This window comes from Pollicipes pollicipes, unplaced genomic scaffold (genome assembly GCF_011947565.3).
Source record: "Pollicipes pollicipes isolate AB1234 unplaced genomic scaffold, Ppol_2.1 Scaffold_5756;HRSCAF=6815_pilon_pilon_pilon, whole genome shotgun sequence".
NCBI classification, from domain to species: Eukaryota; Metazoa; Arthropoda; class Thecostraca; order Pollicipedomorpha; family Pollicipedidae; genus Pollicipes; species Pollicipes pollicipes.
The window spans coordinates 40,906-65,860 of NW_023596752.1; the positions used below are offsets into that span (position 1 = coordinate 40,906).

At 57.8% G+C, this 24,955-nt stretch overlaps 1 protein-coding gene across 1 annotated transcript; it reads left to right on the forward strand.

Annotated features, from left to right (window-relative positions):
* Positions 1-68: 68 nt before the first annotated feature.
* LOC119104079 (protein phosphatase inhibitor 2) lies at positions 69-18,525 on the forward strand. The gene is made up of 5 exons (XM_037227757.1): positions 69-244; positions 2,234-2,382; positions 10,326-10,496; positions 13,046-13,140; positions 17,165-18,525. The coding sequence occupies exons 2-5, from the start codon at positions 2,300-2,302 to the stop codon at positions 17,362-17,364; spliced, it is 549 nt and encodes a 182-aa protein (XP_037083652.1). The 5' UTR covers positions 69-244; positions 2,234-2,299; the 3' UTR covers positions 17,365-18,525.
* The last annotated feature ends 6,430 nt before the right edge of the window (positions 18,526-24,955 follow it).

Below are 24,955 nucleotides of genomic sequence, written 5' to 3' on the forward strand. Positions count from 1 at the left end.
ATCACAACTTTACTACAAAAACATACCCTGCCGATGTTTTTCGGAAACATCCTATCGTATTTTTCGGTACCTTGTGTGCAGTTTGCGTTAGTGGGTGGTGTTGGGTGCGTGTGTGGTGCGACCTCGATGGTGTGGTTGTCCGGGATGTAACTAGGAGGATGTGCCGAGGCATTATTGATACAAATTAGATTATGAGAGTGATATCGCTATCAATAAGAATCACTTGGGAGTAGTGTCGTCCGGGGTAAGTGCCAATTCTGGTGTATTTCGGCATTGTCATACTGGCGGACCAGGATCTGAATCCGTTCTCGTGGTTTGTGACTGCGGAAGACACGTAGTATTTAGTTCTCATGGAACGAATGGGGCGTTTTGAATTTAAGTTGGCTTTTTGCTGTTTTCAAACTACGTTTTTCCCCATCGATGTCAACACAAATATCGAGGACCAAAATGCTGCCTTAATAACAATACCACCAGACCAGCCTACAAAAAACACATGCTACGCCAAGCACTAAACATGGCTGACATAGCTTATTACATTGCAGGAACAATTTTGGTGCATGTATTCTAAAGGGAGGTGTCCTGTGTTTAGCAGACATCCAATGGACACTGCTAATTTAACTGATTAAAGGCAAATAAAATGCTCCAGGAATGTGTATGTATAAATAGTAATTCCAGATAAAATTATCCCTTAAAATATTTTGCAAACAAAGACAGTTGGAACTGAGAGATCTGGTCAGTAAATGGATATTCTCTCAATTGGCCACCATGTGGTGGCCACATTTCTTTCAGTCATTGGTAAAAATACAGCTTTGCAGAACTGTGATAGCATAAACTCTAGCTGATGCAACTGTACCAAAGAAGTGAAGGATTAAAACTTTCTTTACAATTAACCTCGTGTGTTTTTCTCATGGTAGGTCTGGTGCCAGTTAATTGCTTACCAAAATTGCCATGCTACCATGTTTTTAGATGTTTCTGCTATGATGCTGCTGCAGCTATTCAAGTGGAATGAAAAAATCCTATAAGTTCATCATTGCATGTACCTTGAGCTATGTTCCTCATTGTTTCCAAGTTATTTTGATGACAAGGCTATGTGCAGGTCAGGTACATATGACACTGATAAACACCACAAGCTGTTTTCTATACTCAGTTTTTTAGTAGCCTTTTTCCCTTTATGAAAATAATTAGAATGTTTTAGATGCATTTTAGCATTTTAATAATACAGTGATTTATAAATTGCTGGTTGTCCCTTGTGTATCATTGTACTTTGAAAGCTTTCAGCTTATATTTCAACAGTTACTTACTGCCCCTGGCCTTTTACTAGCTGGCACACGTGTCAGTATGGGAATGAGCTGGTCAGGTCTATTGAATATTTACTTTAGAAATGGGTTTGGAGATAAAAGATGACCAGAATATTTAAGCAGTGTCAGGTATTTTTTATCCTGAGAAAGCACATTAAGATATAAACAACTTGACTGAGTGAAACTTGACTGTGGTCTATATATATATATATATATATATATATATATATATATATATATATATTATAGAAAATAAAGAAGAGTAGATAGTCTATGAAAGCAGCCATGCTAACAGCAAATATAGCTGATCACTGAAACATGCCCACCAAATGCACTGGCAGCTAAACATTTGATTATTTTCATCAAACAATTAGATGCAGTATGTGCTTGCATACAACACACTGGCAAGCAGTTAGTTTACTATCTCAGATTTTACTCATCAGTGGCCATGCCTGATAGAAAGCACAGGGTGTGTTACAACCATGCTGCATTTGTGAGGTGCTGGCTACAGCAGTTTTCCAGACTGGGGTCCCGTGCTGTTCCACATGTTCAGTGACACAGTGGTGAAATTCTGCAAGATCATGCCTGGGAATCATAAACAGTTTCTTCTGTGTGTGTGTGTGTGTGTGTGTGTGTGTGTGTGTGTGTGTGTGTGTGTGTGTGTGTGTGTGTGTGTGTGTGTGTGTGTGTGTGTGTGTGTGTGTGTGTGTGTGTGCGTGTGCGTGTGCGTGTGCGTGTGCGTGTGCGTGTGTGCGTGTGTGCGTGTGTGCGCGTGCGTGCGTGCGTGCGTGTGTGTGTGTGTGTGTGTGTGTGTGTGTGTGTGTGTGTGTGTGTGTGTGTGTGTGTGTGGAAACATCTGCTTTATTGTGAGTTGCTGAGAAAGGATAAGTGTACATTCACACTATTGTTCAGTCATATGTTTTGTGTGTTTTCAGACCTTAGGTGAAGTAGTGGAAGATCTTCAAATCGCAGTTGGTCAGAAGGTGAAATCCAATAAGTGTATGATGGCAGAACAGCTTCAGAAAGCACCAAAGAAAGGAATCTTAAAGAATTCTACCAGCTTTGACAAAAATGAAAGGAAGTCGTAAGTTTTTGTTACTTTGCTCTTTGCCCTCTGCCTGTAAGTGAAAGGCTGAGTTGAGTGAATGTGATAAATAGATGGAAAGTTGAGCTTTGGTGTCTCCTAGTGTACATGGTCATGTGGTGACAGGGAGAGGGGGAGGTTGTAATGGCTGAGTGGTTAGTGACAGGGAGAGGGGGAGGTTGTAATGGCTGAGTGGTTAGTGACAGGGAAAGGGGGGAGGTCATAATGGCTGAGTGGTTAGTGGCAGGGAAAGGGGGAGGTCACAATGACTGAGTGGTTAGTGACAAGGAGAGGGGGGGGGGGTTGTAATGGCTGAGTGGCTGGTGACAGGGAGGGGGGAGGTTGTAATGGCTGAGTGGTTAGTGACAGGGAGAGGGGGGAGGTCATAATGGCTGAGAGGTTAGTGGCAGGGAAAGGGGGAGGTCACAATGACTGAGTGGTTAGTGACAAGGAGAGGGGGGGGGGGGTTGTAATGGGTGAGTGGCTGGTGACAGGGAGGGGGGAGGTTGTAATGGGTGGGTGGCTAGTGCCCTGGACAATTAATGGTTACACCATGGTGTAATTTGTGACGTTTCCTTTTATGAACAGGATGGGGAGTAAAGCCAATAGTGACTGCAGCCACATGACAGCTGATTCCTGACTCCACTTACCGCAGTTTTTTGTGGTGATAATCACCTGTTGTTCCTCTTTCAGACATTGATGTAGATCTTGTGGGCACATTTTGGCAGTGTGGGCATTGTACCCACTGCACCACCTGACAGTGGCACTGCCTATACACCATATTACTCCATTCTCCATGCATACTGTCTGCGTTGAGCCCGACAGTCTGGCTTGTGAAGCTGACAGACTGCACTGCTGTGTTTAATAATATGACATATTGTATGTTGGCACTGAAACACTCCGGGCTGGCCATGGTCGCGTGTGACCTTCAAACAAGTTCAGTGACGCGTATCTGAACATCGCTTCGGAGTGCTGACGTTTGCATCGACTGCCGACACCGCAGTGCCGTTCAGTGTTGCTCCTGTCAGAGATTGCTGTCTAGCACGCGAAGGCCTGCATTACCATAAGTCCGGGCCGGCTCCGTGTAGGACATGAGGCGGCGCGACACTGGTGCTGGCGCCGGGCGGCGGGGTACAAGAGGGTGTACAGACCAGAGCTCGGCTCAGTGGGACCTACCTACCACTACAAACGCAGTGCCCCTGCTCATGGCAGTCGTATTCCCTGGCCAATTCTGATTGGGGAGACAGTTTGTCCAAATAGCCAGGATGTTGAGGTAAGATGTATCACTGTTTTGTGACTTGTCTGTTGATTTCTGTGAACTAGGGCTGCCGATAGTGTAGCGGTGAGCGCGTCTGCGTCAACCACTGTGCGTCTGGGACGCCAGAGGTACGGGGTGCGATTGCTCGCGGCGCCCGACCTTCCGTAAAGCCCTGATGTGTCGTAAAGCCCCAATGACGACGACTAGCTTTGTGGAGTGAAAGCAGCGGACCGGCTGCCGGCCGGCCACGGATCGGCTGCCCTGTTATGGCGGCGCCAGGGTCTGCGGCTTTGATTGATGTCCCGGCCATATTGCCGCGCCAATCGCCGGCAGACCTGCAGACCTTTCCAGTGAAGTGGCTATCAAGCAGGATCAGTCCGGAGCCCCCCCCCCCCCCCCCCCCCCTACGTCCCTTCCAGAGCGTTTTGGGCGCCTGTGGCTGGTGGGCGACTAGTCACGAGGTACCGGGAATCTCACCATTATGGGAAGGTCTGGTAGTTTTGCACCAGCTCCGGTTACATTCGCAATGTCCGGTTGGCAAATCGTTATCCTCACGGTTGCTTCGCGTGTCGTCGGCCGCTCCATGACATTGAACTCGACATGATGGCACTGGCATAGCCGCACTACTATGGGCAGATGGCTGGAGGGTATCAGCGACGCGTCCCAGCGTCCTGTCGTATGCGCACACGCTGGCATTTGTACGTCGTCTTTTGGCGAGTTGTGTCGAGTCTGGTCAGTGCTGAGGACGAGCCGGACACGAGCGGGCGGTGGGCCGGGCCGTTGGCCTTCCCTCGCCGGCCACTGTGTCGGATACGGCCGCTCGGCCGCCGCCGGGTCGGGAGGCGGCGCGTGGCGCCCCCCCCCCCCCCCTTGGCGACTGGTAGTGGCCGGGACGCGGCGCGTGCCCCCCCCCCCCCTCCCCCTGGCGCCTGGTAGTGGCCGGGACGCCGGGTCGGGACGCGGCGCGTGGCGGCCCCTCTGGCGCCTGGTTGTGGCCGGGCCGCCAGGCCGGGACGGCTCCGGACTCTCCGCTCACGTTCTCCGTAGTGGTGACGTCACCTGATGATGCTGCTGTGAGTCGTCCGTGGGGCGGCGCGTGGACCAGCTGCCAGCGGCCGTGAAGAGCCGGCCGCCTGCGCCGAGGCGGCCGCAGCACGGCACTGATGACGCGTGCTCCAGCGCCGGCGCTGTCTGTAAGCTTTCTCTAATTGCGGCAGTCCTGTTTATCCCTGTGGGTCGTTGTTTGGTGTTATTTATAGATGGGCCAGCTTACGTCACGCTCGCCCATCGTCCAGCGCCCGCTCCGACCAACACCGTCATCGGGTGCTGCTGTCACATAGAGCGAGCGGCTTCTCGACGGCAGTCGACGTCTGTCTCCAGCAGACCAAGACGGCGATGGTGGGGCATTGCGACCGCATCATATGGGCCTGGCTCGCCTCGTCACACACTATGTCTGTCCGTCTCCAGCGGGCGTGGCCTCTGTCGCACGCTGTCCCTGTTCACTTTGGGTGGGCGGGTTCGGGATGTCACGCACCGGCTCTGTGTGTGTGTGCCCAGCTGAAGTGGTTACGCCCGTGGTGTCAGATGTTGTCTTTGTGCCCTGGGCTGAGACTGACAGGATCCGTGCAGCTCACACTGCCGGTGTTTGCCCGGCGGAAGTGGGCGCCTTCTCTGGCGTTCAGTGCAAGCGGGCGGTGTCCCTGTATCACACGCTGCCGACATGTACCAGGCTGAAGCGGGTCTGTGTCCCTACACTGACGCCGCCGCCGGTCTGGGGCCTCTGTTGCACTCTGGCCGCCGGTGTGGGGCCCGCTGCAGCGACGCGGTCTCGGCGTCGCAGCTGCCTGTGTCGGCTCACCGGAGGCTGATAAGGCCTCTGTCAGGTCTCTGTCCGTGTGCGGCTGACGGGTGGCCTGTTGAGCTCGGCGCCGGACGTAGCCGCCTGTGCCGGACGGCTGCTGTAGCCGTCTTTGGCCGGACGGCTGCTGTAGCCGTCTTTGGCCGGACGGCTGCCGTAGCCGCCTCTGGCCGGACGGCTGCTGTAGCCGTCTTTGGCCGGACGGCTGCCGTAGCCGCCTGTGCCGGACGGCTACTGTAGCCGTCTTTGGCTGGACGGCTGCTGTAGCCGTCTTTGGCCGGACGGCTGCTGTAGCCGTCTTTGGCCGGACGGCTGCTGTAGCCGCCTCTGGTCGGACGGCTGCTGTAGCCGTCTTTGGCCGGACGGCTGCTGTAGCCGCCTCTGGTCGGACGGCCACCGTAGCCGCCTCTGGTCGGACGGCCGCCGTATCCGCCTCTGGCCGGACGGCCGCCGTATCCGCCTCTGGCCGGACGGCGGCCGCTTCCTGCAGCGGACGGCGGCCCGGCGTCTGCGCGTCACTTATCTCTCGGCGTGGCCTGGCCGCAGCTGGGGCTGCAGGAGCCGCTCCGAAGCCAGCTGGGAGGCCTGCTCGGCCCCAGCCAGCCGTCGCCGAACACTCACCGGCTCGGCATGCGGAAAGCTGGTCGGCACTGGGTGTCGGTTGTGTTTTTGCTTAGTCTGACGACTTCATCTGGGCTCAAGGGTGACTCTGCCATGCACGGCGGTTTTCCAGTTTGCGTGAAAATCATACGTTGGAGAATAGCACACATATATATATATATATATATATATATATATATATATATATATATATATATATATGACGTGTGCCGCGGCGAAACGTGAGAACAGTGCTCACCGATAACATTTTGGCTGATAATAATGACTCTAGGCAATCTTAGTACGGTTTGTTTGTGCCCCATTGAAAGATGCACTTGTCAGGGCGGGTCGAATCAGTCATTTCACTGAGGCGTGGGCGGTTGCGGGCGTTTCTGCACGCGTCGGGCGTAGGCCGCTGTAATCGCGTTGTCCGGACACTCTCCCCATAAACCGGAAGCCCGTCCAATGGCGCGTAATCGGCTAGGTGGTCGCTGTTACGGCGGGCTTCCCCGTCAGGCAGCTCAGCTGGAACTGGGAGCGTGCAAGCCAACGGCCGGGGCGCTGGCGCTGTGCGGACCGACTCATATACGGCCGCTCCACACCCGCCACTTTTCATCGGGTAGCGTTGCGGTACGGTGCGCGGCGGAATGGAACTGAGCGTAACGCTGGAACGAATGAGATTCTCCAGCGCGCCCCACACCGTAGCCTACCTTCGAGGCGGTAGGGTGCAGGTGGAATTCATTCGCGGCAGACGAAAAACAGTCATTTCAATCGACGTTTTCGGCTCATCGCAGGGAACTCTCTGGAACACCCTATTGCCTGTGGTCTCGACTAGTTGCTTTTGGTCTCCGGCGATATTTTGTATTGCGTGATGATGGCTGCTACACTCGTCGTCAGCGGCGTTTCGCCTCGCCTTGCGGCGCTACGCCACGCAGTGTCAAGTGACCAGTGTGTGGCGGCCTTCAAGTCGCAGGAGCGGTCCTTGCCTTCGCTAATACCGTCACAGGGGGTTTTGTTATGAGAAGGACGCAATGTTTGTGTTTTGACTGATTGTCGGTTTTTTGCTGCGCGGGTGAGTGAGGAGACGTGCGCTGTCCGTGCTGACGTGTGCCGCCGCGCTTGGTCTGCCGCAGCAGACCGCGGAAGCGGCGATGTCGGGTACAGCGGCGGAGGGTATGGCCCGCTCCAAACTGGGAATAGGGCTTGAGCCTTGAAGTCAACTGCAGCATCAGATCTTTGATTAATACGTTAAGTCTACGTCTGGGAAACCAGAGGTACGGGGTTCGATTTCCCCGCGGTGCCCGCCCTTCCTGCCAGGGTGAGAGGCAGGCGACGCCACATAGTCTCAGCAGCTGAGTGCGTCGCAAAGCCCCAATGACATGACACACACAATGCGTTAAGTCTTTCCTTGGGAGGTTTGCCTTTCAGCAACCAACCGATGACTATTCTACTGGGCTAGTTGGAGAAGTTTGATCCTACTGATCTTGATGCACGGGTTGAGTGCTTTTAATCAGCCATCTCTCGATCACACAGCACACCTTCTGATCGGTCATCCGTCCATCACACAGCACGCCTTCTGATCGGTCATCCGTCCATCACACAGCACACCTTCTGATCGGTCATCCGTCCATCACACAGCACACCTTCTGATCGGTCATCCGTCCATCACACAGCACACCTTCTGATCGGTCATCCGTCCATCACACAGCACACCTTCTGATCGGCCATCCGTCCATCACACAGCACACCTTCTGATCGGTCATCCGTCCATCACACAGCACACACCTTCTGATCGGCCATCCGTCCATCACACAGCACACCTTCTGATCGGTCATCCGTCCATCACACAGCACACCTTCTGATCGGTCATCTGTCCATCACACAGCACACCTTCTGATCGGCCATCCGTCCATCACACAGCACACCTTCTGATCGGTCATCCGTCCATCACACAGCACACCTTCTGATCGGCCATCCGTCCATCACACAGCACACCTTCTGATCGGTCATCCGTCCATCACACAGCACACCTTCTGATCGGTCATCCGTCCATCACACAGCGCACATTTTGATCCGTCATCTGTTGATCACACAGCGCACCTTTTGACCGCACATGTTTCCATCACACAGTACACGTTTTGATCGGTCATGTCGATCGCACAGCGCACCTGGCCTTACTACCCGACGACGACTGTCAGTAAGTCACCCTAAGGCATGTACGAGTGGCGGTAATTTGGTGGCCTTCCCCTCGGAGCAGGCGCTGGGCCCTCCCCAGTATTTACCCCGCGTCAGTGACGGCGTGCTGCCGCTCGGTGCTCTCTATCTTCTGGTCTCCCGGCGCCGTGGACCTCCCCCGGCGCCATGGACCTCTCCCGGTGTTGTAGACCTTTCCCGGCGCCATGGACCTCTCCCGGCGCCGTGGACCTCCCCCGGCGCCGTGGACCTCCCCCGGCGCCGTGGACCTCCCCCGGCGCCGTGGACCTCCCCCGGCGCCATGGACCTCTCCCGGCGCCGTGGACCTCTCCCGACGCCGTGGACCTCCCCCGGTGCCGTAGACCTTTCCCGGCGCCGTGGACCTCCCCCGGCGCCGTGGGCCTCTCCGCCCAGACTTGCGATCGACCGGTTGATCGGACGCGGCGCGCCCTACATCCGTGTCGACGGACCGCGGCCGGCCTCGGCGCCCCGACGTCGCGCCCCGCCGGACGCTCGAGAGCGTGCGTTCGGCGAATCGGGCCAATAAATACCGCCGGACAGACTATCTGGTGGTGAGCCGTCACCCCCTTTCCCTCCCCCTCCTCGCCTTCTCCCCTCTGTCACCGGGCTGACACGGCGTCTGTGCGTCAACCGGTTAGCGCGACAGGGGGTACAGGGTGTGGGGGGGATGACGTAACTGCCGCATCGTGCGACATCATTGCGGTTGGGACCGACACATTAGCACGCATCGATGAATACGGCAAGTGGTTCAGCAATGGGATACCACTACTTCTTCCAGATCACAGCAGCCTGGCCTGTCGGGAGATAACGTTTTGGCCAACTTACTGAGACGTTGATCATAGTCATGCCCGTGACGTATTCAGGAAGGCTGACACATATAATCCGTTCTCTTGTGCTTGAGATATCGTTTTGTTCACGTTTGTGGCGTGTTTACTCCTCTCGTCGTCTGCCTGGCGTCCATACTTGAGACTGTGGATCTGAAGTGGCGTCTGGCTGGACGGTACGTTGTGGGTGACGGGCGGTGAGCGCCGGCCTCTTGTGACGGTAAGCTGTGGGTGACGGGCAGTGAGCGCCGGCCTCTTGTGACGGTAAGCTGTGGGTGACGGGCAGTGAGCGCCGGCCTCTTGTGACGGTAAGCTGTGGGTGACGGGCAGTGAGCGCCGGCCTCTTGTGACGGTATGCTGTGGGTGACGGGCAGTGAGCGCCGGCCTCTTGTGACGGTATGCTGTGGGTGACGGGCAGTGAGCGCCGGCCTCTTGTGACGGTATGCTGTGGGTGACGGGCAGTGAGCGCTGAGCGCCGGCCTCTTGTTACAGTATGCTGTGGGTGGCGGGCAGTGAGCGCCGGCCTCTTGTGACGGTATGCTGTGGGTGACGGGCAGTGAGCGCTGAGCGCCGGCCTCTTGTTACAGTATGCTGTGGGTGACGGGCAGTGAGCACCGGCCCCTTGTGACGGTAAGCTGTGGGTGACGGGCAGTGAGCGCTGAGCGCCGGCCTCTTGTGACGGTAAGCTTTGGGTGACGGGCAGTGAGCACCGGCCTCTTGTTACAGTATGCTGTGGGTGACGGGCAGTGAGCGCCGGCCTCTTGTTACAGTATGCTGTGGGTGACGGGCAGTGAGCACCGGCCTCTTGTGACGGTATGCTGTGGGTGACGGGCAGTGAGCACCGGCCTCTTGTGACGGTATGCTGTGGGTGACGGGCAGTGAGCGCCGGCCTCTTGTGACGGTAAGGTGTGGGTGACGGGCAGTGAGCGCCGGCCTCTTGTGACGGTATGCTGTGGGTGACGGGCAGTGAGCACCGGCCTCTTGTTACAGTATGCTGTGGGTGACGGGCAGTGAGCGCCGGCCTCTTGTGACGGTATGCTGTGGGTGACGGGCAGTGAGCACCGGCCTCTTGTTACAGTATGCTGTGGGTGACGGGCAGTGAGCGCCGGCCTCTTGTGACGGTAAGCTGTGGGTGACGGGCAGTGAGCGCCGGCCTCTTGTGACGCCCCTCGCCCGGCGCCGCCGCCAGGTCACTCAAGGAGACCAAGTGGGACGAGATGAACATCATCGCCACCTTCCACCCGGCCGACAAGGACTATGGCCACATGAAGATCGAGGAGCCCAAGACGCCGTTCAACTACGTCTGTGCCCAGGAGGACGCGGTGGACGGCGGCGTTGACTCGGACGTGCTCGCGCAGAAGTGAGTCAGCGACGGCCAGGCGGGGCGCCGACCGTCGGCCCGGAGCCGGCTGGCGGTGACCGCTGCGTCGGTACGGTTCGGGGAGCCTGGGAGTGCACAGCTGCTAGCGGGGGCATTCAGAGCGCCGGCCGCCAGCCCGCAGGCGACAGTGGGTGCTGGTGAGGCGGGCAGCGCCCTCGGGTCATCGGACGCCACATTGGCGGCGCCGCCACCCCGCCTGGCACGCCCGGCGGGGCAGGCGTTCGGCGGGAGCTCAGTATGCTTGGCAGGCGGCCCCAAAGGCCTGTTCGTTCCCTGTGCACTGCCCTGGTCATGTCTGCGCTGATGAAGATTCATGTCTCCATTGTCTCTGCGGCAAAGGCAGGCATTCTGAACGCAATGAGAATAGGTCACAAATAGATGAGGGCGTAGCCGAGGTTATTTTGTACTTGTCCGTGGTGGGGTTTTGCCGTTCCAGTACAGGGGTGGGTCATTATTTTTTCGAAACTAAGACTGAGCATTCCGTTTCGTCTCTGGATATTTAAAAAGCACGCTTGAATGCTGCGTTTCAACATCAAAGTGTCACACAAAATGTCAAACATGCGTTCAGGCGAATGCATGGGGATGGAATGTACGCAATGGTCGCATTGTGCTCCGCATCGCCAGAATACCGGGTGAAGGAGAAACGGCATTGTTGAATGTCGGTGCAGGAAATTGGCTATTTTTTCGCCGCCTCTGACAATGAATACTGCAGCAAGGTAACATACTCAAATATATGCCGTAAGCGAAGCTCATGCCGTCTAGTCCATCGGTGGAACATTGCGTTTTCACACGAATACCACGAAATATCTCCATATAATGTCATATATATCATAATATATATGGAGAGCGATCCTAGCGATGTAGCGATTCTGTGCATTGTTATTTTTAGGCTGGATCGTATGGGAGACGGGTTACCGGGCAGCGTACCAGCAGCGCGGGTCGGCGTGCCTCCCCTCTCACCGACCGGTTTCAATGGATCGGGCTTATTCGGCATGATCCCCTCGCACGTGTCATATCAAATTGAACTCTGGGATATAGTGTCTGATTGCTCATTACCAATTGGCACCGTGGTTCGTGTCAATGTACGTGCAAGTTCACCGCAGGACCTGGCGCCCTCCTGTGCTGCCGGCGCGGAGCAGCGACGCCGCAACACCTACGCAGCCCCGCTAACAGCGGCAGCAGCAGCAGCTTTCAAGGGTCGCTCCGCCGACCGTCCAAGCTCTGCTCGGCTGTTTAGGCGCATGGCAAATATTGCCAGACGGCTTACAAGGCATCGTCAATGAGGCAACGCCACGTTGAGCTGACTATTTTATGGGCATGCCACGTGGTCCATAATAAAGTCCCTCGTCTAAGTGCCTGGGCTGGTGCAATCAGCCATAACGTTAGAAGGCGTGGCTTTGGCTGATCGTTTCGTACACACATTTGACGGGCCCCGTCCACCATGGTTGGCGATTCTGAACGACATGCGGATCGGCAGCCAGAAGCAGAGTTGTACCTGAGCGGCATGACCACGTATGCAGGTATCATTCTAAACTAATCGTCTGTGTGCACGTTATCCAGACTATGTCCCTTAGCAAGGCAACAGCAGCAGGACTACCAAATGCGGGAGCGTTAACGTGGCAGCACCATTAACTCATGCCGATTGGGCAGCCGCACCTTTTCTTGTTGCCGATCGGGCAAAATTGGGCCGACTTTATACCGATTAGGCAGACGCTTTTATGCGTGAATTACAGCCTGAGATTCGACCGGCTGACTAGAGGCAGTGCCGTCGCTTGTCTGCACTGCAGTGCATGCGCCACGCTTTCGCTGATCGCGGACTGCTGCAATGTTGGGAAGTGGTGCTACCATTGCCTAAGCTGCGCCGTGTCGTGGGCTGCGTGAGCGCCGACGATACTGGCCGCTTGTGGCCATGTTATGGCACGTTTGGCTGACGATGTGCCGGCGTCGCGTCACTGATCGCGGCCGCGCTAGCCCCCACTCCGTGGTGGGACGCCGCACCGCCGCCGGCGCTGGCGGGGCTCGCGTGGGGACGCGGGAGGGGCAGGCGCCGCGCGGCTCCGTGTCCAGCGGGCGCACTGACGCGTCCGACCCAGCCCGAAGCTGGCCGTGTCGCGCCGCGCTGGCCGCCACATGCCGCGCGGCCGGCCGGGGTCCAAACACAACAACGAGCGGCGGCCGCGTGTCGCCGGTGAGGGGGGCGTCAGGCCGCCGCCCGCCGCCGGCTCGTGCTGACGTGCCGTGCACGAGCGCCGGGCTTGTGACAAGGTGGCGCGGCACCGGGCCTCATCACCGTGCAGAGGTCACGTGCCGCCGTTGGTGCAAGCGGCCGCTCTGCCGAGCCGAGCCCGGCGCGCCAGCCATGGCCGGCCGGCGTCTGTTGACGGGGGCGGCCGGGCTCGATCAACGGACGCCTGCTGCCGGCCGGCGGCATTGTTCAGTCACTGATCCATTGTTGACACTGGCCGGATATTTGGGCCTCGTCGACTGCCGCTGGCTTGGCCTTTGACTGCCGCTGGCTCTGGCTGCAGGATACGACTGGGCGCTGACCAGCTACCCAAGGCCATGGAGCAGGTGGAGGAGGAGAGTGACGAAGATCTGGAGTCGCTCACGGAAGAGGAGAGAGGTAAGCAGCCACTCGTGCGGCAGAAGTGCCGCTCCAGCCGTGCTGGGTGTTGTATAGAGCATGTGCTCTCATGATGCCGTGTATGATTCAGATACGTGGCTTCTTCCTTTGGACAGATTCTTATTATCTCCCGCTGGTTTTCATCTGCGCACCGCCGGCTTATTTCGCTGCCACACCTGTCGTAGCCGGGACGGTCTGCTGGCGCTTCTGCGCCCCTTCCAAGCCGACGTAATTACAAGCTGCGCCTGTCGACGGCAGGCCACTGTGCACGGCCAGGCCGGGTCTGTCACGCGAGCGTGTCTGGCTCGATCGGAGCGGCCTGTGGGTGGCGTCCGTGAGCCGGCGGTTACGGCCCCGCCGCGCCGGCCTCTCCGGAGCTAGAGACCGGCCGTCGAATCGATCCTGGCCGCCGCCGCCGCCCGCCGTAAGGTCCAAAGTGGCGCCGGTGGCCGCCGGCTGGCGGCCCGCCGCTCCCCCTCCCCCCCCCCCCCCTCCGCTCCGTGGCGGCGCCGGCAGATGTGGCCAGGCGATATTGGCCGCAGCGTGATGCACCGCTGGCGCCGGCGGCACGGCCCTGCTAAAGGTGGCGCCGTCCGAGGGCTGTCTGGAGGGGCCCGAAGCGTGCCAGAAGACGGAACGGCATGCAACAGCTGTGGGTATGGGTTTGGACGAGCTGCCTGCGTCTCTCGCTTATCTGCAGCTGGGCTAAATCGAAGATGTCATCGACTGAAGGGCCTTTGAAGGCCTCGCAGCCACCGCACGGCCTGTAACGTGCTCGCACCGCGCAAAACGTGGCCTGTCGGACTGCAGGACAAATTCTGAGAAGGCACGAAACGCCCAGCTTACAATTGACAGGCTTTTTGGGGCGTTTGATCGGTGTGCTTGTGGTCTTGAAGCGCATGCTGGTTATGTCTTATTGGATGTTATCCGGTGTGCGGACGACTTGATCCGTCGGAGCGGCGTCTGCTTTTGACCTGATCCGGCGGAGCGGCGTCTGCTGTTGTGTTGCTACACTGATCTGTTTCATGGTGTGTGGCGGTGATAAGTGTAGAGTGAGACAGCATTAGTGGGAGGAGCCGTTATTATTGAAAAGACATGCATGGCGCGGATCATGGCGGGGCATGCCATTGCAGCAGCGGCGTATGCTGCAGGATTTTATCGCCGTCATTTCGGACAGCACTGTCGCCCCACGTGTTAGGTGGTATTGTCGGCCTCCATTCACGCTCCACCGAGCCGTAGATGTTGCAGATGGATGCAGAGAACATATGGAATACGACACGCAACACCACACCCAACAGCACGCGCGGCGCGCGCCAGCTCACGTCAGACAGTTGTCGCGCGGGTGGCCGGGAGCGGCCTGTGCACCGATGCTTTGACAGTCTGTTACCCGCGCGGCGCCCGAGCATGAGCCAGCGCAAACCAATGCCACATTGTGTGTGCGCACCAGGGCAGAGTAAAACAGGGGCGACCGACCGACCGACCGTGTTGTTGTTCTCATCACTCCCCGGTTGCTGCACAGGTCTCCGCACATCTGGAATCTGCGCTCTTTGTCCAGTCAGTTCTGGGATAGATCATGACCAGTGCAGGTTTCCACGCAGTCACATCATTAGCGAGCTCCAGACGGCTGCTGGGCCGCTTGGTGAGATGCAATGGCGGACTCAGGCTGTCCCGGCCCTGCCTCGCTGTGCGGAACGGTGCGGCAGGCTCTCCCCGGCTCTGGGAGTCGACAGTGGCCGGCGTGCAGGATCAGACGACTTCCCTCTAGAGCCGGGGTAGTGCTGGGTCTCAGAATTGTGGTTCTCCCCGGCTCTGGGAGTCGACAGTGGCCGGCGTACAGGATCAAACGACTTCCCTCTAGAGCCGGGGGAGTGCTGGGTCCCAGACTTGTGGAGTCATTCGGAAGCTCCTTCACTGTCGCTGTGGCTGTTAATGGGCGTGTTGGTGTGACGTTGGGCCGTCTCGGCCCGGGCACGCCCCCAGCTTCATCTCACCCGGGGGATCCGAGCCATCTCTGGCCCGTCCATCTCGTGCTGTTGGCGCTTAAAAACGGGAGGGCGCATCGAGCTGCTGGTGCGCCTCGACGCTGCAGGCCGGGTGCGAGGCGGCTGTGCGGGGCCCGGCAGGTGGGCCCGTCGCCGGCCGGGTGTGAGCAGCCGTGCCGGGCTCGTGAGGTAGGCCCGTCGCCGGGCGGGTGCGAGCGGCTGTGCGGGGCCCGGCAGGTGGGCCCGTCGCAGGGCGGGTGTGGGCGGCCGTGCCGGGCTCGTGAGGTGGGCCCGTCGCTGGCCGGGTGCGAGCGGCTGTGCGGGGCCCGGCAGGTGGGCCCGTCGCCGGCCGGGTGTGAGCAGCCGTGCCGGGCTCGTGAGGTAGGCCCGTCGCCGGGCGGGTGCGAGCGGCTGTGCGGGGCCCGGCAGGTGGGCCCGTCGCAGGGCGGGTGTGGGCGGCCGTGCCGGGCTCGTGAGGTGGGCCCGTCGCCGGCCGGGTGCGAGCGGCTGTGCGGGGCCCGGCAGGTGGGCCCGTCGCAGGGCGGTAGCATCCGTCTCTGGGCGATGCCGACACGCACGCCGCACATGGCGCATGCCCCGGCCCATTCGCTGCACGTCAGCACCATGATACGAGGCTGGCGGCGCGGAAGCCTTCACTTTATCGGACAGGCATCAAGCCGACCGCCCTGCGTATTGCTGATGCGTTGCTTAGTCAAGCGAACGCACTGAGTAGTTTTAAGACGCCTTTTGTACGGGAAGGCAGCTGAGCTTAGTGTGGGACGGTGACTACGGCTTGCCTGCTAAGCGCTCCTCGTCGCCGCGGAAGGAGTTCGGGCTAATAGACAGGACGGCTCGGGTTACCGCCCGTGGTGAGCTGGTGACACGACTATCTTATCTCCGTCTGCATTATCGACGCTGCCAGCTCCGTATCGGCCGGCCGGATTAGCTGGGTCTGGCTGCCTGTCGCCGAGGCCGGCCATGACGACGGCCCACCTCGCCGCCGCCCTGCGGTGTCGAGCGGCGGCACGGTCTGGTCCGGCCGGCTGGTGCGAGCCGCCGGCTGCCGACCTTGCCGCCACCCTGCGGTGTCGAGCGGCGGCACGGTCTGGTCCGGCCGGCTGGTGCGAGCCGCCGGCTGCCAGCGTCGCTCCCGGCTCCTCGCGCTGGCGAGTATTTAGTGGACGCGTTATGTCCCACCGGCCGTGACAGGCTGCCAGTGGTCGGCGCGGTGTTGTATGAACGGATTCGTCCGTCGTCACTGCCGTGTGGTGCTTGCGTGGCTGGAGCGGCTCCGTGGTGACCGCGCGCCCCAGCGTGTTTGGCGCCTTTTACTCAGAGTGGACCCACTGCGGGTACCGATAGTGTTGCGGTTATGCTTCGCGTCTGGAAAATCGGAGATTCGATTCCCCGCCGTGCCCCCCCCCCCCCCTCTCCCCCTCCCCATACTTTCCAAGGTGAGAGGTGGACGACACAGCAGACGCCTCAGCAGCTGAGTGTGTCGTAGAGCCCCAGTGACGACGACGACGACGTCGGTGGTGGTGGACTGAAGTTTAGTGATTGGCTAAATTTCCTAAGGTCTGCGAATGAGCCGTTATCGGAAATCGAAGCTGCGCGTCCGCAGCCACCGCTGGGTGGCCGTTCAATCCCTGAGGCTGTGGACGGAGTGGCTGCCGGGGAGGCCGACTATCGTCTGTGACGATGTGCGTCCCGCCGGCTGTGTGTCGCTCACTGGGCCCGGCCGCTGACTGTCGCCGCACTGCTGCCGGGGAGGCCGACTACCGTCTGTGACGATGTGCGTCCCGCCGGCTGTGTGTCGCTCACTGGGCCCGGCCGCTGACTGTCGCCGCACTGCTGCCGAGGAGGCCGGCTGCCGTCTGTGACGATGTGCGCTTCGCCGGCTGTGTGTCGCTCACTGGGCCCGGCCGCTGACTGTCGCCGCACTGCTGCCGGGGAGGCCGACTACCGTCTGTGACGATGTGCGCCCCGCCGGCTGTGTGTCGCTCACTGGGCCCGGCCGCTGACTGTCGCCGCACTGCTGGCAGAAACACGACGGAAGTTCGAGGCCAAGCGTAAGTCGCACTACAACGAGTTCTACGCGGTGAAGCTGGCGCGTCAGCTGATGGAGAAGGACGAGGAGGAGGAGGAGGAGGCGGCGGAAGAGGAGGGCGGCGCCGGACCCTCGTCCGCCCCGGACGAGCCCTCGTCGACGTCCGACGAGCCGGCGGCGCCGTCCAGCTCGTAGGCGCCGTCTGCCGGTCGGGCCGGGACGCCACGCCCCACATTGTGTACCACTTGTTTTGCAAAAGCGCGCGCGCTTTGATGATCCAGTCCTTTGTGATACGGTTTAGCGTACTACGGCGAGGCTGCTGGGTGGCTGTGTGGGGCTGTCGGCCCCGGCCGGCCGGTCAGTCAGTCTAGTCCCATCAGCGGCCGGGTCCACAGCCGAGTAAGTCCTATCCCGCTGTCGGGCCGGCGGGCCGGCGGCGTCCCGCGGGAAGCCCGGGACTGGCGAGATAGTCTGGTCTCGCTGTCAGTCGGACTGACCTGTGCGTCGGCGGGTGACGGCGTGACGCCGGCTGGCCGGCGTGTCGGTGAAGCCAGGCGGCGGGCCCGACTAACCAGGGGACCAGCCCGAGCCCGAGCGTTCCCCGCCGGCCGACCGGCCAGCGCTGGCGTGCGATCTCGTGGCTGGTTGGAGCTGCCCGGCCGCTGGCGGAGCGGGACGGGTCGCTTGTGGCCGTTTCAGACCGGCGCCGCCGCGTGTGACCTGCCGCCCCGGCGCGGCCGGGCCGGAGACCGGGCCGCTCTGCCGGCACACAGCGGCGCACGCGCGCGCGCGCTGACGACTGTTTGTACCGCTCGTGGATGCAGATAAATGTGTGATGAGACCTCGGCGCCCGCGGCCTTGTCAGCTTGCGACGAATCTGCTGATGTGAACGGCGCTTGGAGCCCGCCCGCTCTCCTGCCTTCCCGTCTTAGGACTCTGTTGCATATATCCCACGCGGTATAACGGCAGCGTCCGACTCTGACGCCGTGTCGCCTTCTCTTGATCATTTCCTGTCCCCCGCTCACTCAGGCTGCATCACAGGCTGGAAAGTGCAAATTTGGTGGTCTTATAGCATATTAAAGAATCTTGCTCGACCAGGGTCAACGCGGCTGCTTTGGTGATTGCCACCCGCGATGATGTGCGACTGTGTACAGATATGGACGGTTCGGAGTGTAATGGCTAGAACTGTCGCTGTCAGCACTGGTACTGGCTCATAATTAGTGCGTGCCGTCGCCATGCTGGCTTGCGGGAGGCGATGACGCGGGCCGCCTCGGACTCCGAGAGCTGGCGCGCCGGCTACTGCCGGCTCGATTCCCTCGATTCGGTTCGGTTGTCGTTGCAATAAATGTTCGAATGACCGACCGTCAAGTGTATGTAGTTTGCCGCCTGCGCTCCGCCGCCCTACCAGGCGGACCAACATCATCCGGCGCCGCCTGCACCCCGCCGCCCTACCAGGCGGACCAACATCATCCGGCGTCGCCTGTGCCCCGCCGCCCTACCAGGCGGACCAACATTAGCCGGTGCCGCCGACGGCCTCTGCCTTGGCTGACCAACTGCGCCCCGCCTTCAAACTCGATCATGCTGCAAAACGATCGTGAGACATCACCGGGGTGTACAGCGTCGCCTTCAGTCCGCTTGAGAGCAGAGTTCGCCTGGTGGCTGGGGCTGGTACCGCCGCCGCCTGCCGCAGATCAGCCGACAGCCCGGCGCCCTGGGGCTGGTACCGCCGTCGCCTGGGGGACGGGATGCTGGTGACGGGCCGCCGCCTGCCGCAGGCTAGCCGGCAGCCTGGCGTCCTGGGGCTGGTACCGCCGTCGCCTGGGGGACGGGATGCTGGGGGCGGGCCGCCGCCTGCCGCAGATCAGCCGGCAGCCCGGCGCCCTGGGGCTGGTACCGCCGTCGCCTGGGGGACGGGATGCTGGTGACGGGCCGCCGCCTGCCGCAGGCTAGCCGGCAGCCCGGCGCCCTGGGGCTGGTACCGCCGTCGCCTGGGGGACGGGATGCTGGTGACTGGCCGCCGCCTGCCGCAGATCAGCCGACAGCCCGGCGCCCTGGGGCTGGTACCGCCGTCGCCTGGGGGACGGGATGCTGGGGGCGGGCCGCCGCCTGCTGTGGGTCAGCCGGCAGCCCAGCGCCGGCGATGCGCAGCCAGCATCTGTTGAAGCCGGGTTTCAGAGGCCGTCCGGAGCGTTCAGTGACTCCCGAACAGCCGCAGTAATCGGCAGGCGGAGCGGCGCGGACGGCAACTTCACAGCTGGCGCTCTGCATTTCGTTGATATGTGTTGCAGAAATCTCCCCTTGCCAGGGGCGCAGCCAGAGCCTTGATAAGGGGAATACAGGGTTGATAAATGCTCTCTGATGATCAACCTTCCCCGTGAAAACACCGCGTAGGGGCCACTTGATTTCCAGGGTACGGTGCTGTTCGTATATTATTTCGCTGAAGGTACGGAAAATGTGGCTGTATTTTGAAGTCTAGAAACTGAAGACGCCAGGTGTTAAGTCACTATGTGGAATAAGCTGGCGGTGCTATTCATGTAGCAATGGTTCAGTGGATTTTTATTAAACCGGTAGAACCCGGAGGCCTTGCTTAAGGATGTGAGAAGGGGGGGGGGGGCAGTTGGAGCAGCTCGTCCTTCCCCCAACTTGAGGGCCTGTGGAGGATCGGTCCTGGTATGTTCAGGTCCCATTCCGAACGGTAAAGGGATTATGCAAGCCTGTAAGGGTGCATTGTCACTTGTCGAGGGCTCCTTCTGGCCCGTTGAGGCTCCATTCTGACCAACAGAGGAACCATTTTCACCTGCAGAAGGCCAGTTACTGACCGCGGAGAGTCCGTTCCGGCCTGTGGAGGCCCATTCTGATATATAGACGGTCCATTATTGACCCAGAGAGCCCATACTGACCTGAAGGGGAGCTATTATGGCCTGTAGGGGAGCCTGTGGATGTGGACGGATGGATTCGCTGCGGATGACGTATGGTCTGTAGAGGGCCTGTTTACGTATGACCTAAAGAGGGCCCATTACAACCCGTCGGAGATCCAGAATTGACTGAGGAGGACCAATTTTGACCTATGCAGGACCCAATCTAGCTTGCAGATAGCCCATTTTGACCTGCAGAAGGCCTATTACCGACTGCGAAGCGTTCATTTTGGCATTTGCAGGGCCCATTCGAGTACCATTCTGACCTTTAGAGGATCCAATATTGACCTAAACGGTCTGTTCTAAAGGTGTAGAGGACAAGTTCCGGCCTGTTTACGGCCCATTCTAACCTGTATTGGGCCCATTCTGGTTTATAGAGATCTCACTATCTAGTCTTCGGGGTTTTTCTGGCATTTCGGATTTGCTCCCTCCCCCCCCCCCCCCCACTCCCAAACTGAGCATAGTTCGCACGTTCCTGACTTCGACATGGTTTTGTGGATTCTGCAGATATTGGGGACATCGTGAATCGTGAAAAAAAATCGACATCGTGATTGTAGGCCAATATGGGATAAACAACGTGTTTTAGGGTGGCTAACCAGCGCATGGTTGTCCGCGAGTGTTGAACCTTCATCCATAATCAATTAGCGAAAAGTCACAGCGAAGGTTTAAACGTGCGCGCTCATAAGCTCAAAACAAAACCTTAGCGTCTGGCGTTGGTAGACTACAGTCTTCGTTGGTCGCGCGGTCTCGACCCGACGACAGCGCTTGGTGGCTGACCCCCCCCCCCCCCCCCCACACACACACTTTAGGGTGGGGGCGAGCAGTGTTTACTGCCTCCCCCCGCACTTTTCAGATTAAGATTGCGAATAGCTTAATTTTGCACCACATTAACATACATGCCGATTTGCTTCGCTCACCAGCCGTCTTCTTCAAGATGCGTTATCTTTTTCGTCTGTTTATTGACCGTCGCTTAGCGTCACAACCACGGGCTTACGCCCCGCGGCCTATGGGGACTGCAACGCCGGGCGTCAAGGCTGTTGTTGCTATGACTTGCGAGCGCGCATGGTCAAAACCATATTGCATAGTTGTTTTTTATCAGCAATCGGTTCCGACTGAAACTTAAACATTTTAAGACGAACAGGAATTAGCAATGTTAGGACAAATTTGGGGCCCAATTTCATCTACAATCTACGTTCAGGGGGTCTTCAATATCTCTGAAGAACGCAAAAAAAAAACATGGAACTGGAGTATATGTGACAGTTATTGGACCACCTGCAGTGATCAGGCATGCTGTCGCGTCAATGATGGTTCCTATGTTGATCCGGGGTCAACTGCGTGGGTCAGAAACCTCCCGTTTCGGGGAGGTGAGTAATATGATAACATATATCCTGCTAACAACCGGGTCGATCAGGAGATCCCGCCCCATGTCGCCAGAATCAGGAGTGGATCCAGGGGGCGTGGGGCTATGGCCCCCCTTGGGCCCAAAGGGGCCCATTGGCTCCGCGGGGCCCCCATAGTCGGACGAACAGGTGGAGTTATTTTAACACAAAACGCAACAAAACTGGGTATCTCTGGACTTCCAGGTGACCGAAACAGTTGTGAACGAGAGCGAAGGGCCTATGATAAATAGAAAAAATCATTTAATGATTGGAAAAGCTGTGAAATTGAAACTTGAGGCCCCATTACACCATCTAGGGGCCCCATGCTGTTTCCGGGGACCTATATGCCCACTTGCAGGATCATTTCGATCGTTAAGGAGCATTCTATGTTGCCCTTAATTTCTTTGCATTTGCTAGGAGGACCCTGCGCTGTTGTTGGGGCCCTTTCTGTTAGCGTGACGGGGCACTCTTGTCGATCACGGGCCCTTCCACGGATTCTTTCCATTCGCCAGAAAGGCTCTGTGAGCTACAGCCGGGGTATTCTCAGTTGCTCGGGGGCCCTTTACGTGGATCCCGGTTAACCTACCGACATACGCGATTGCCCATACATTGGTCTAAGGCGTTTCCAGTTTTCCGTCACATGCTTAGGGCCCTGCACTTTTGTCGAGGGCCCATCTGATGGCCTGCTTGGGCGCACTCAGTCGTTCGAGGACCCTCCACACTGGGTATTGGACACTTCTTTTCTGAATGGTGGGCCCTACACTTTTGTGGGGAGGTCTATCTGATAAACTGCTCGGGCACATTCGATCGTTCGAGGGCCCTCTGGCGCACTCAATTATTCGCTGCTCTCTGCCTCGTGTCGTGGGTATTCCATATTTGAGCGGAAGGCCCTACGCTCTTGCCGGGACCCCATCTGTAAACCTTCTCGGGCACGCTTGAATATCCGGGGGCCCTCCACATTGTGTCTTGGGTACTTATCTGAATGGAGGGCCCTACGCACTTGTCTGGGGGCCCATCTGTTTGATTCCTCGGCTACACTGGATTGTCCGGGGCCCCTGTTTATTGGGTATTGGCGTTTGAATTTAAGGCACTACACTCCCTTTCGGATCATCTGATAACCTACTCGGGTACCCTCCATCTTTCGGGGGACCTCCGCGCTAGGTTTTGGGTACTTCGTATTTGAATGAGAGGCCCCGCGCTTTTGTTGGGCCCCTTCTAATAACCTGCTCGGGCACATTCCATCGTTCGATGGACCATTTATACAGGGTCTTGGGTGCTTTCCGTTTGAATGGAGGGCCTTCCGCTCTTGTTGGGAGCCCTATCTGTTAACCTGCTCTGGCACATCCGATTATTCGGGGGCTCTCTTCGTCGGATCTTGGGTGCTTCCTGTTTAAATGGAGGGCCCTACGCTCTTGACTGGGACCCTTTGTTTCGACCTGCTCGGGCACACTCGATCGTTGGGAGGCCTACATATTTCGTCCTTAGTATTTCTTATTTTAATGGATGACACTATGTTCTTGTGTGTGAAGCGTTCATATTGGCCAAGGTACAGAATGTCCAAACGTACAGAATGTCCGAAGTACACAATGTCCAAATTGCAGAATGTCCAAGGCACAGAATGTCCAAAGTACACAATGTCCGAGATGAGAAGAAACTTCCAGAATGGCGCAGGGTGGAAGGGGTCCGTTTCATAATGCCCAATGTACAGAATGTCCAAGGTACAGAATGTCCAAAGTACAGAATGTCCAATGTACGTATTGTCCAAGGAACAGAATGTCCAAGAACCAGAACTCCCAAAATAGTTCTTGGAGCGGCCACCAGGGTGTGAATAATCGCCATTATTGGTAGGCAGTGTTGCTCCGCCCAGCGTCGGCCGAGCGCATACAGTCGATGCCAGTGCGAACACCACAAGCATGCGGTCGGGGGGTCGCATAGCAACGGATTCATTTCCCACGCCGGTGCAGAGATGGTGTCGGATGCTGTTGGTCGGCGAGGCCGCGCTCGACTTGCAAGTGATCGTTGAGTACGAGACAAGTACTGTGGAGTGGGGCGTTGGACACGCGCGGAGCTGCTGTGAAAGTGTCGCAGCATTGCCCTTATTGTGCATGGAACTTGTTCTGTGGTTGACCGGGGGCGTGTTCGCTGTTTGGCCATAGCTTTATGCAACTAGAACCTCTTGCTGCAACTGCTTTTTATTTTTTAGCGATCGCTGTCACGTTTTCACCACAATTAGCCTACAGCGTCCGGAGGAGTAAGCCTTGCAAAAAATGGAAAAGTATGGGTATCAATAATTTATGCTTGCTATCGGGTTAATAGCCTGTTTCTGATCATTTATCACTAGGATTAGGTCAAAGATGTAACATATTGCAAAGTACGCTGCATTACAAACCATAAGATATGGTTCAATGAATAGCCATTTATGGTCAAGATACTGGACATGGTACCATTTAGAACAATTAGCTGGTGCATCAACAGATTGGTGGAGACTTTTCATTGATGTGGATTCCCCACATCAATTTATTGGGTCTGTCAGGGGCCGTGCCAGGAGATATAGGTTGAGGAAAGGCTTTTCCAGAGGACTTCCTGAACAACATGAGGTCTCCTTTCAGAGGGGGGGGGGGGCTTCCAGGCCTGGTCCTTTTGAAGCGGGCACCGAGGCAAGTGACATGTGAGTCCCCATTGAACTGGATCATGCATTAATATTCATGTAAATCAATGTCGGCAAGAAGAAGAACAGAATAGGGGAGTGCGTAAATGTCAAGCTGTGTCGAAGTCTGGTTTCAGTGCAGAGACGTGACACCGAACAAGTCGTGAACTAGTAACCCTGAATGGGGGCCCAAACGCATAAAAATACGTGCAAATTGTCAAAACATGGCTGTTGTCCTCTACGGCTGTCTATTCACTCCCCCGAGCCAGTAACTCATAAAGCAACGAAACAATGTCGCCGTTGACGAAGCAGCAACGGTGAGCTTATCTCCCGAGCTGGGAAAGATGAGGGTCAAAAAAACTATGTTCGGAAGGCTCAATGCCCGGGAAATCTATGCGTGGAATACCCACACTCGGATTGCTCACGCTCAGGAGACTTCGGAAGAACCATCTACTCCCCCAGATGAAACTCTAAGAGGAAATGGGGCAAACAGCGAATGTGGAGCGCTGAGGGCGAATAACAGGGGGGCTCAAACCTACCCACACCGTCACACGTGGGCTGGGTAGCACGCACTAACTGACTGAGCTATGGCGGCGTTTCTGCCACTGAAAGTCCCACCAGTCCAATAGGAGGCACTGATTAACAAGCCATGAGATCCCGCTGGCCTGAGAGGTGGCCGTGCTTAGTTTCATGTATCTTGGAAGTTAGTCTGTAAAATGGGCGAAATCTGAGGACAACTTCGGTTTTTTAGATATGATCTCCCTACAAGGCAAGTCGGTGACACTGCCTCTGTTTATCGCATGAGAGCAAACTCAGAAATCTATCACTCGTTGAAAGAAAAAGGC

Coding starts and splice junctions, on each gene's coding strand:
- LOC119104079 (XM_037227757.1), top strand. CDS start 2,300: ATGATGGCAGAACAGCTTCAGAAAGCACCAAAGAAAGGAATCTTAAAG. Junction 2,383..10,325: donor GACAAAAATGAAAGGAAGTC/GTAAGTTTTTGT, acceptor CGCCGCCGCCAG/GTCACTCAAGGAGACCAAGT. Junction 13,141..17,164: donor GCTCACGGAAGAGGAGAGAG/GTAAGCAGCCAC, acceptor CACTGCTGGCAG/AAACACGACGGAAGTTCGAG.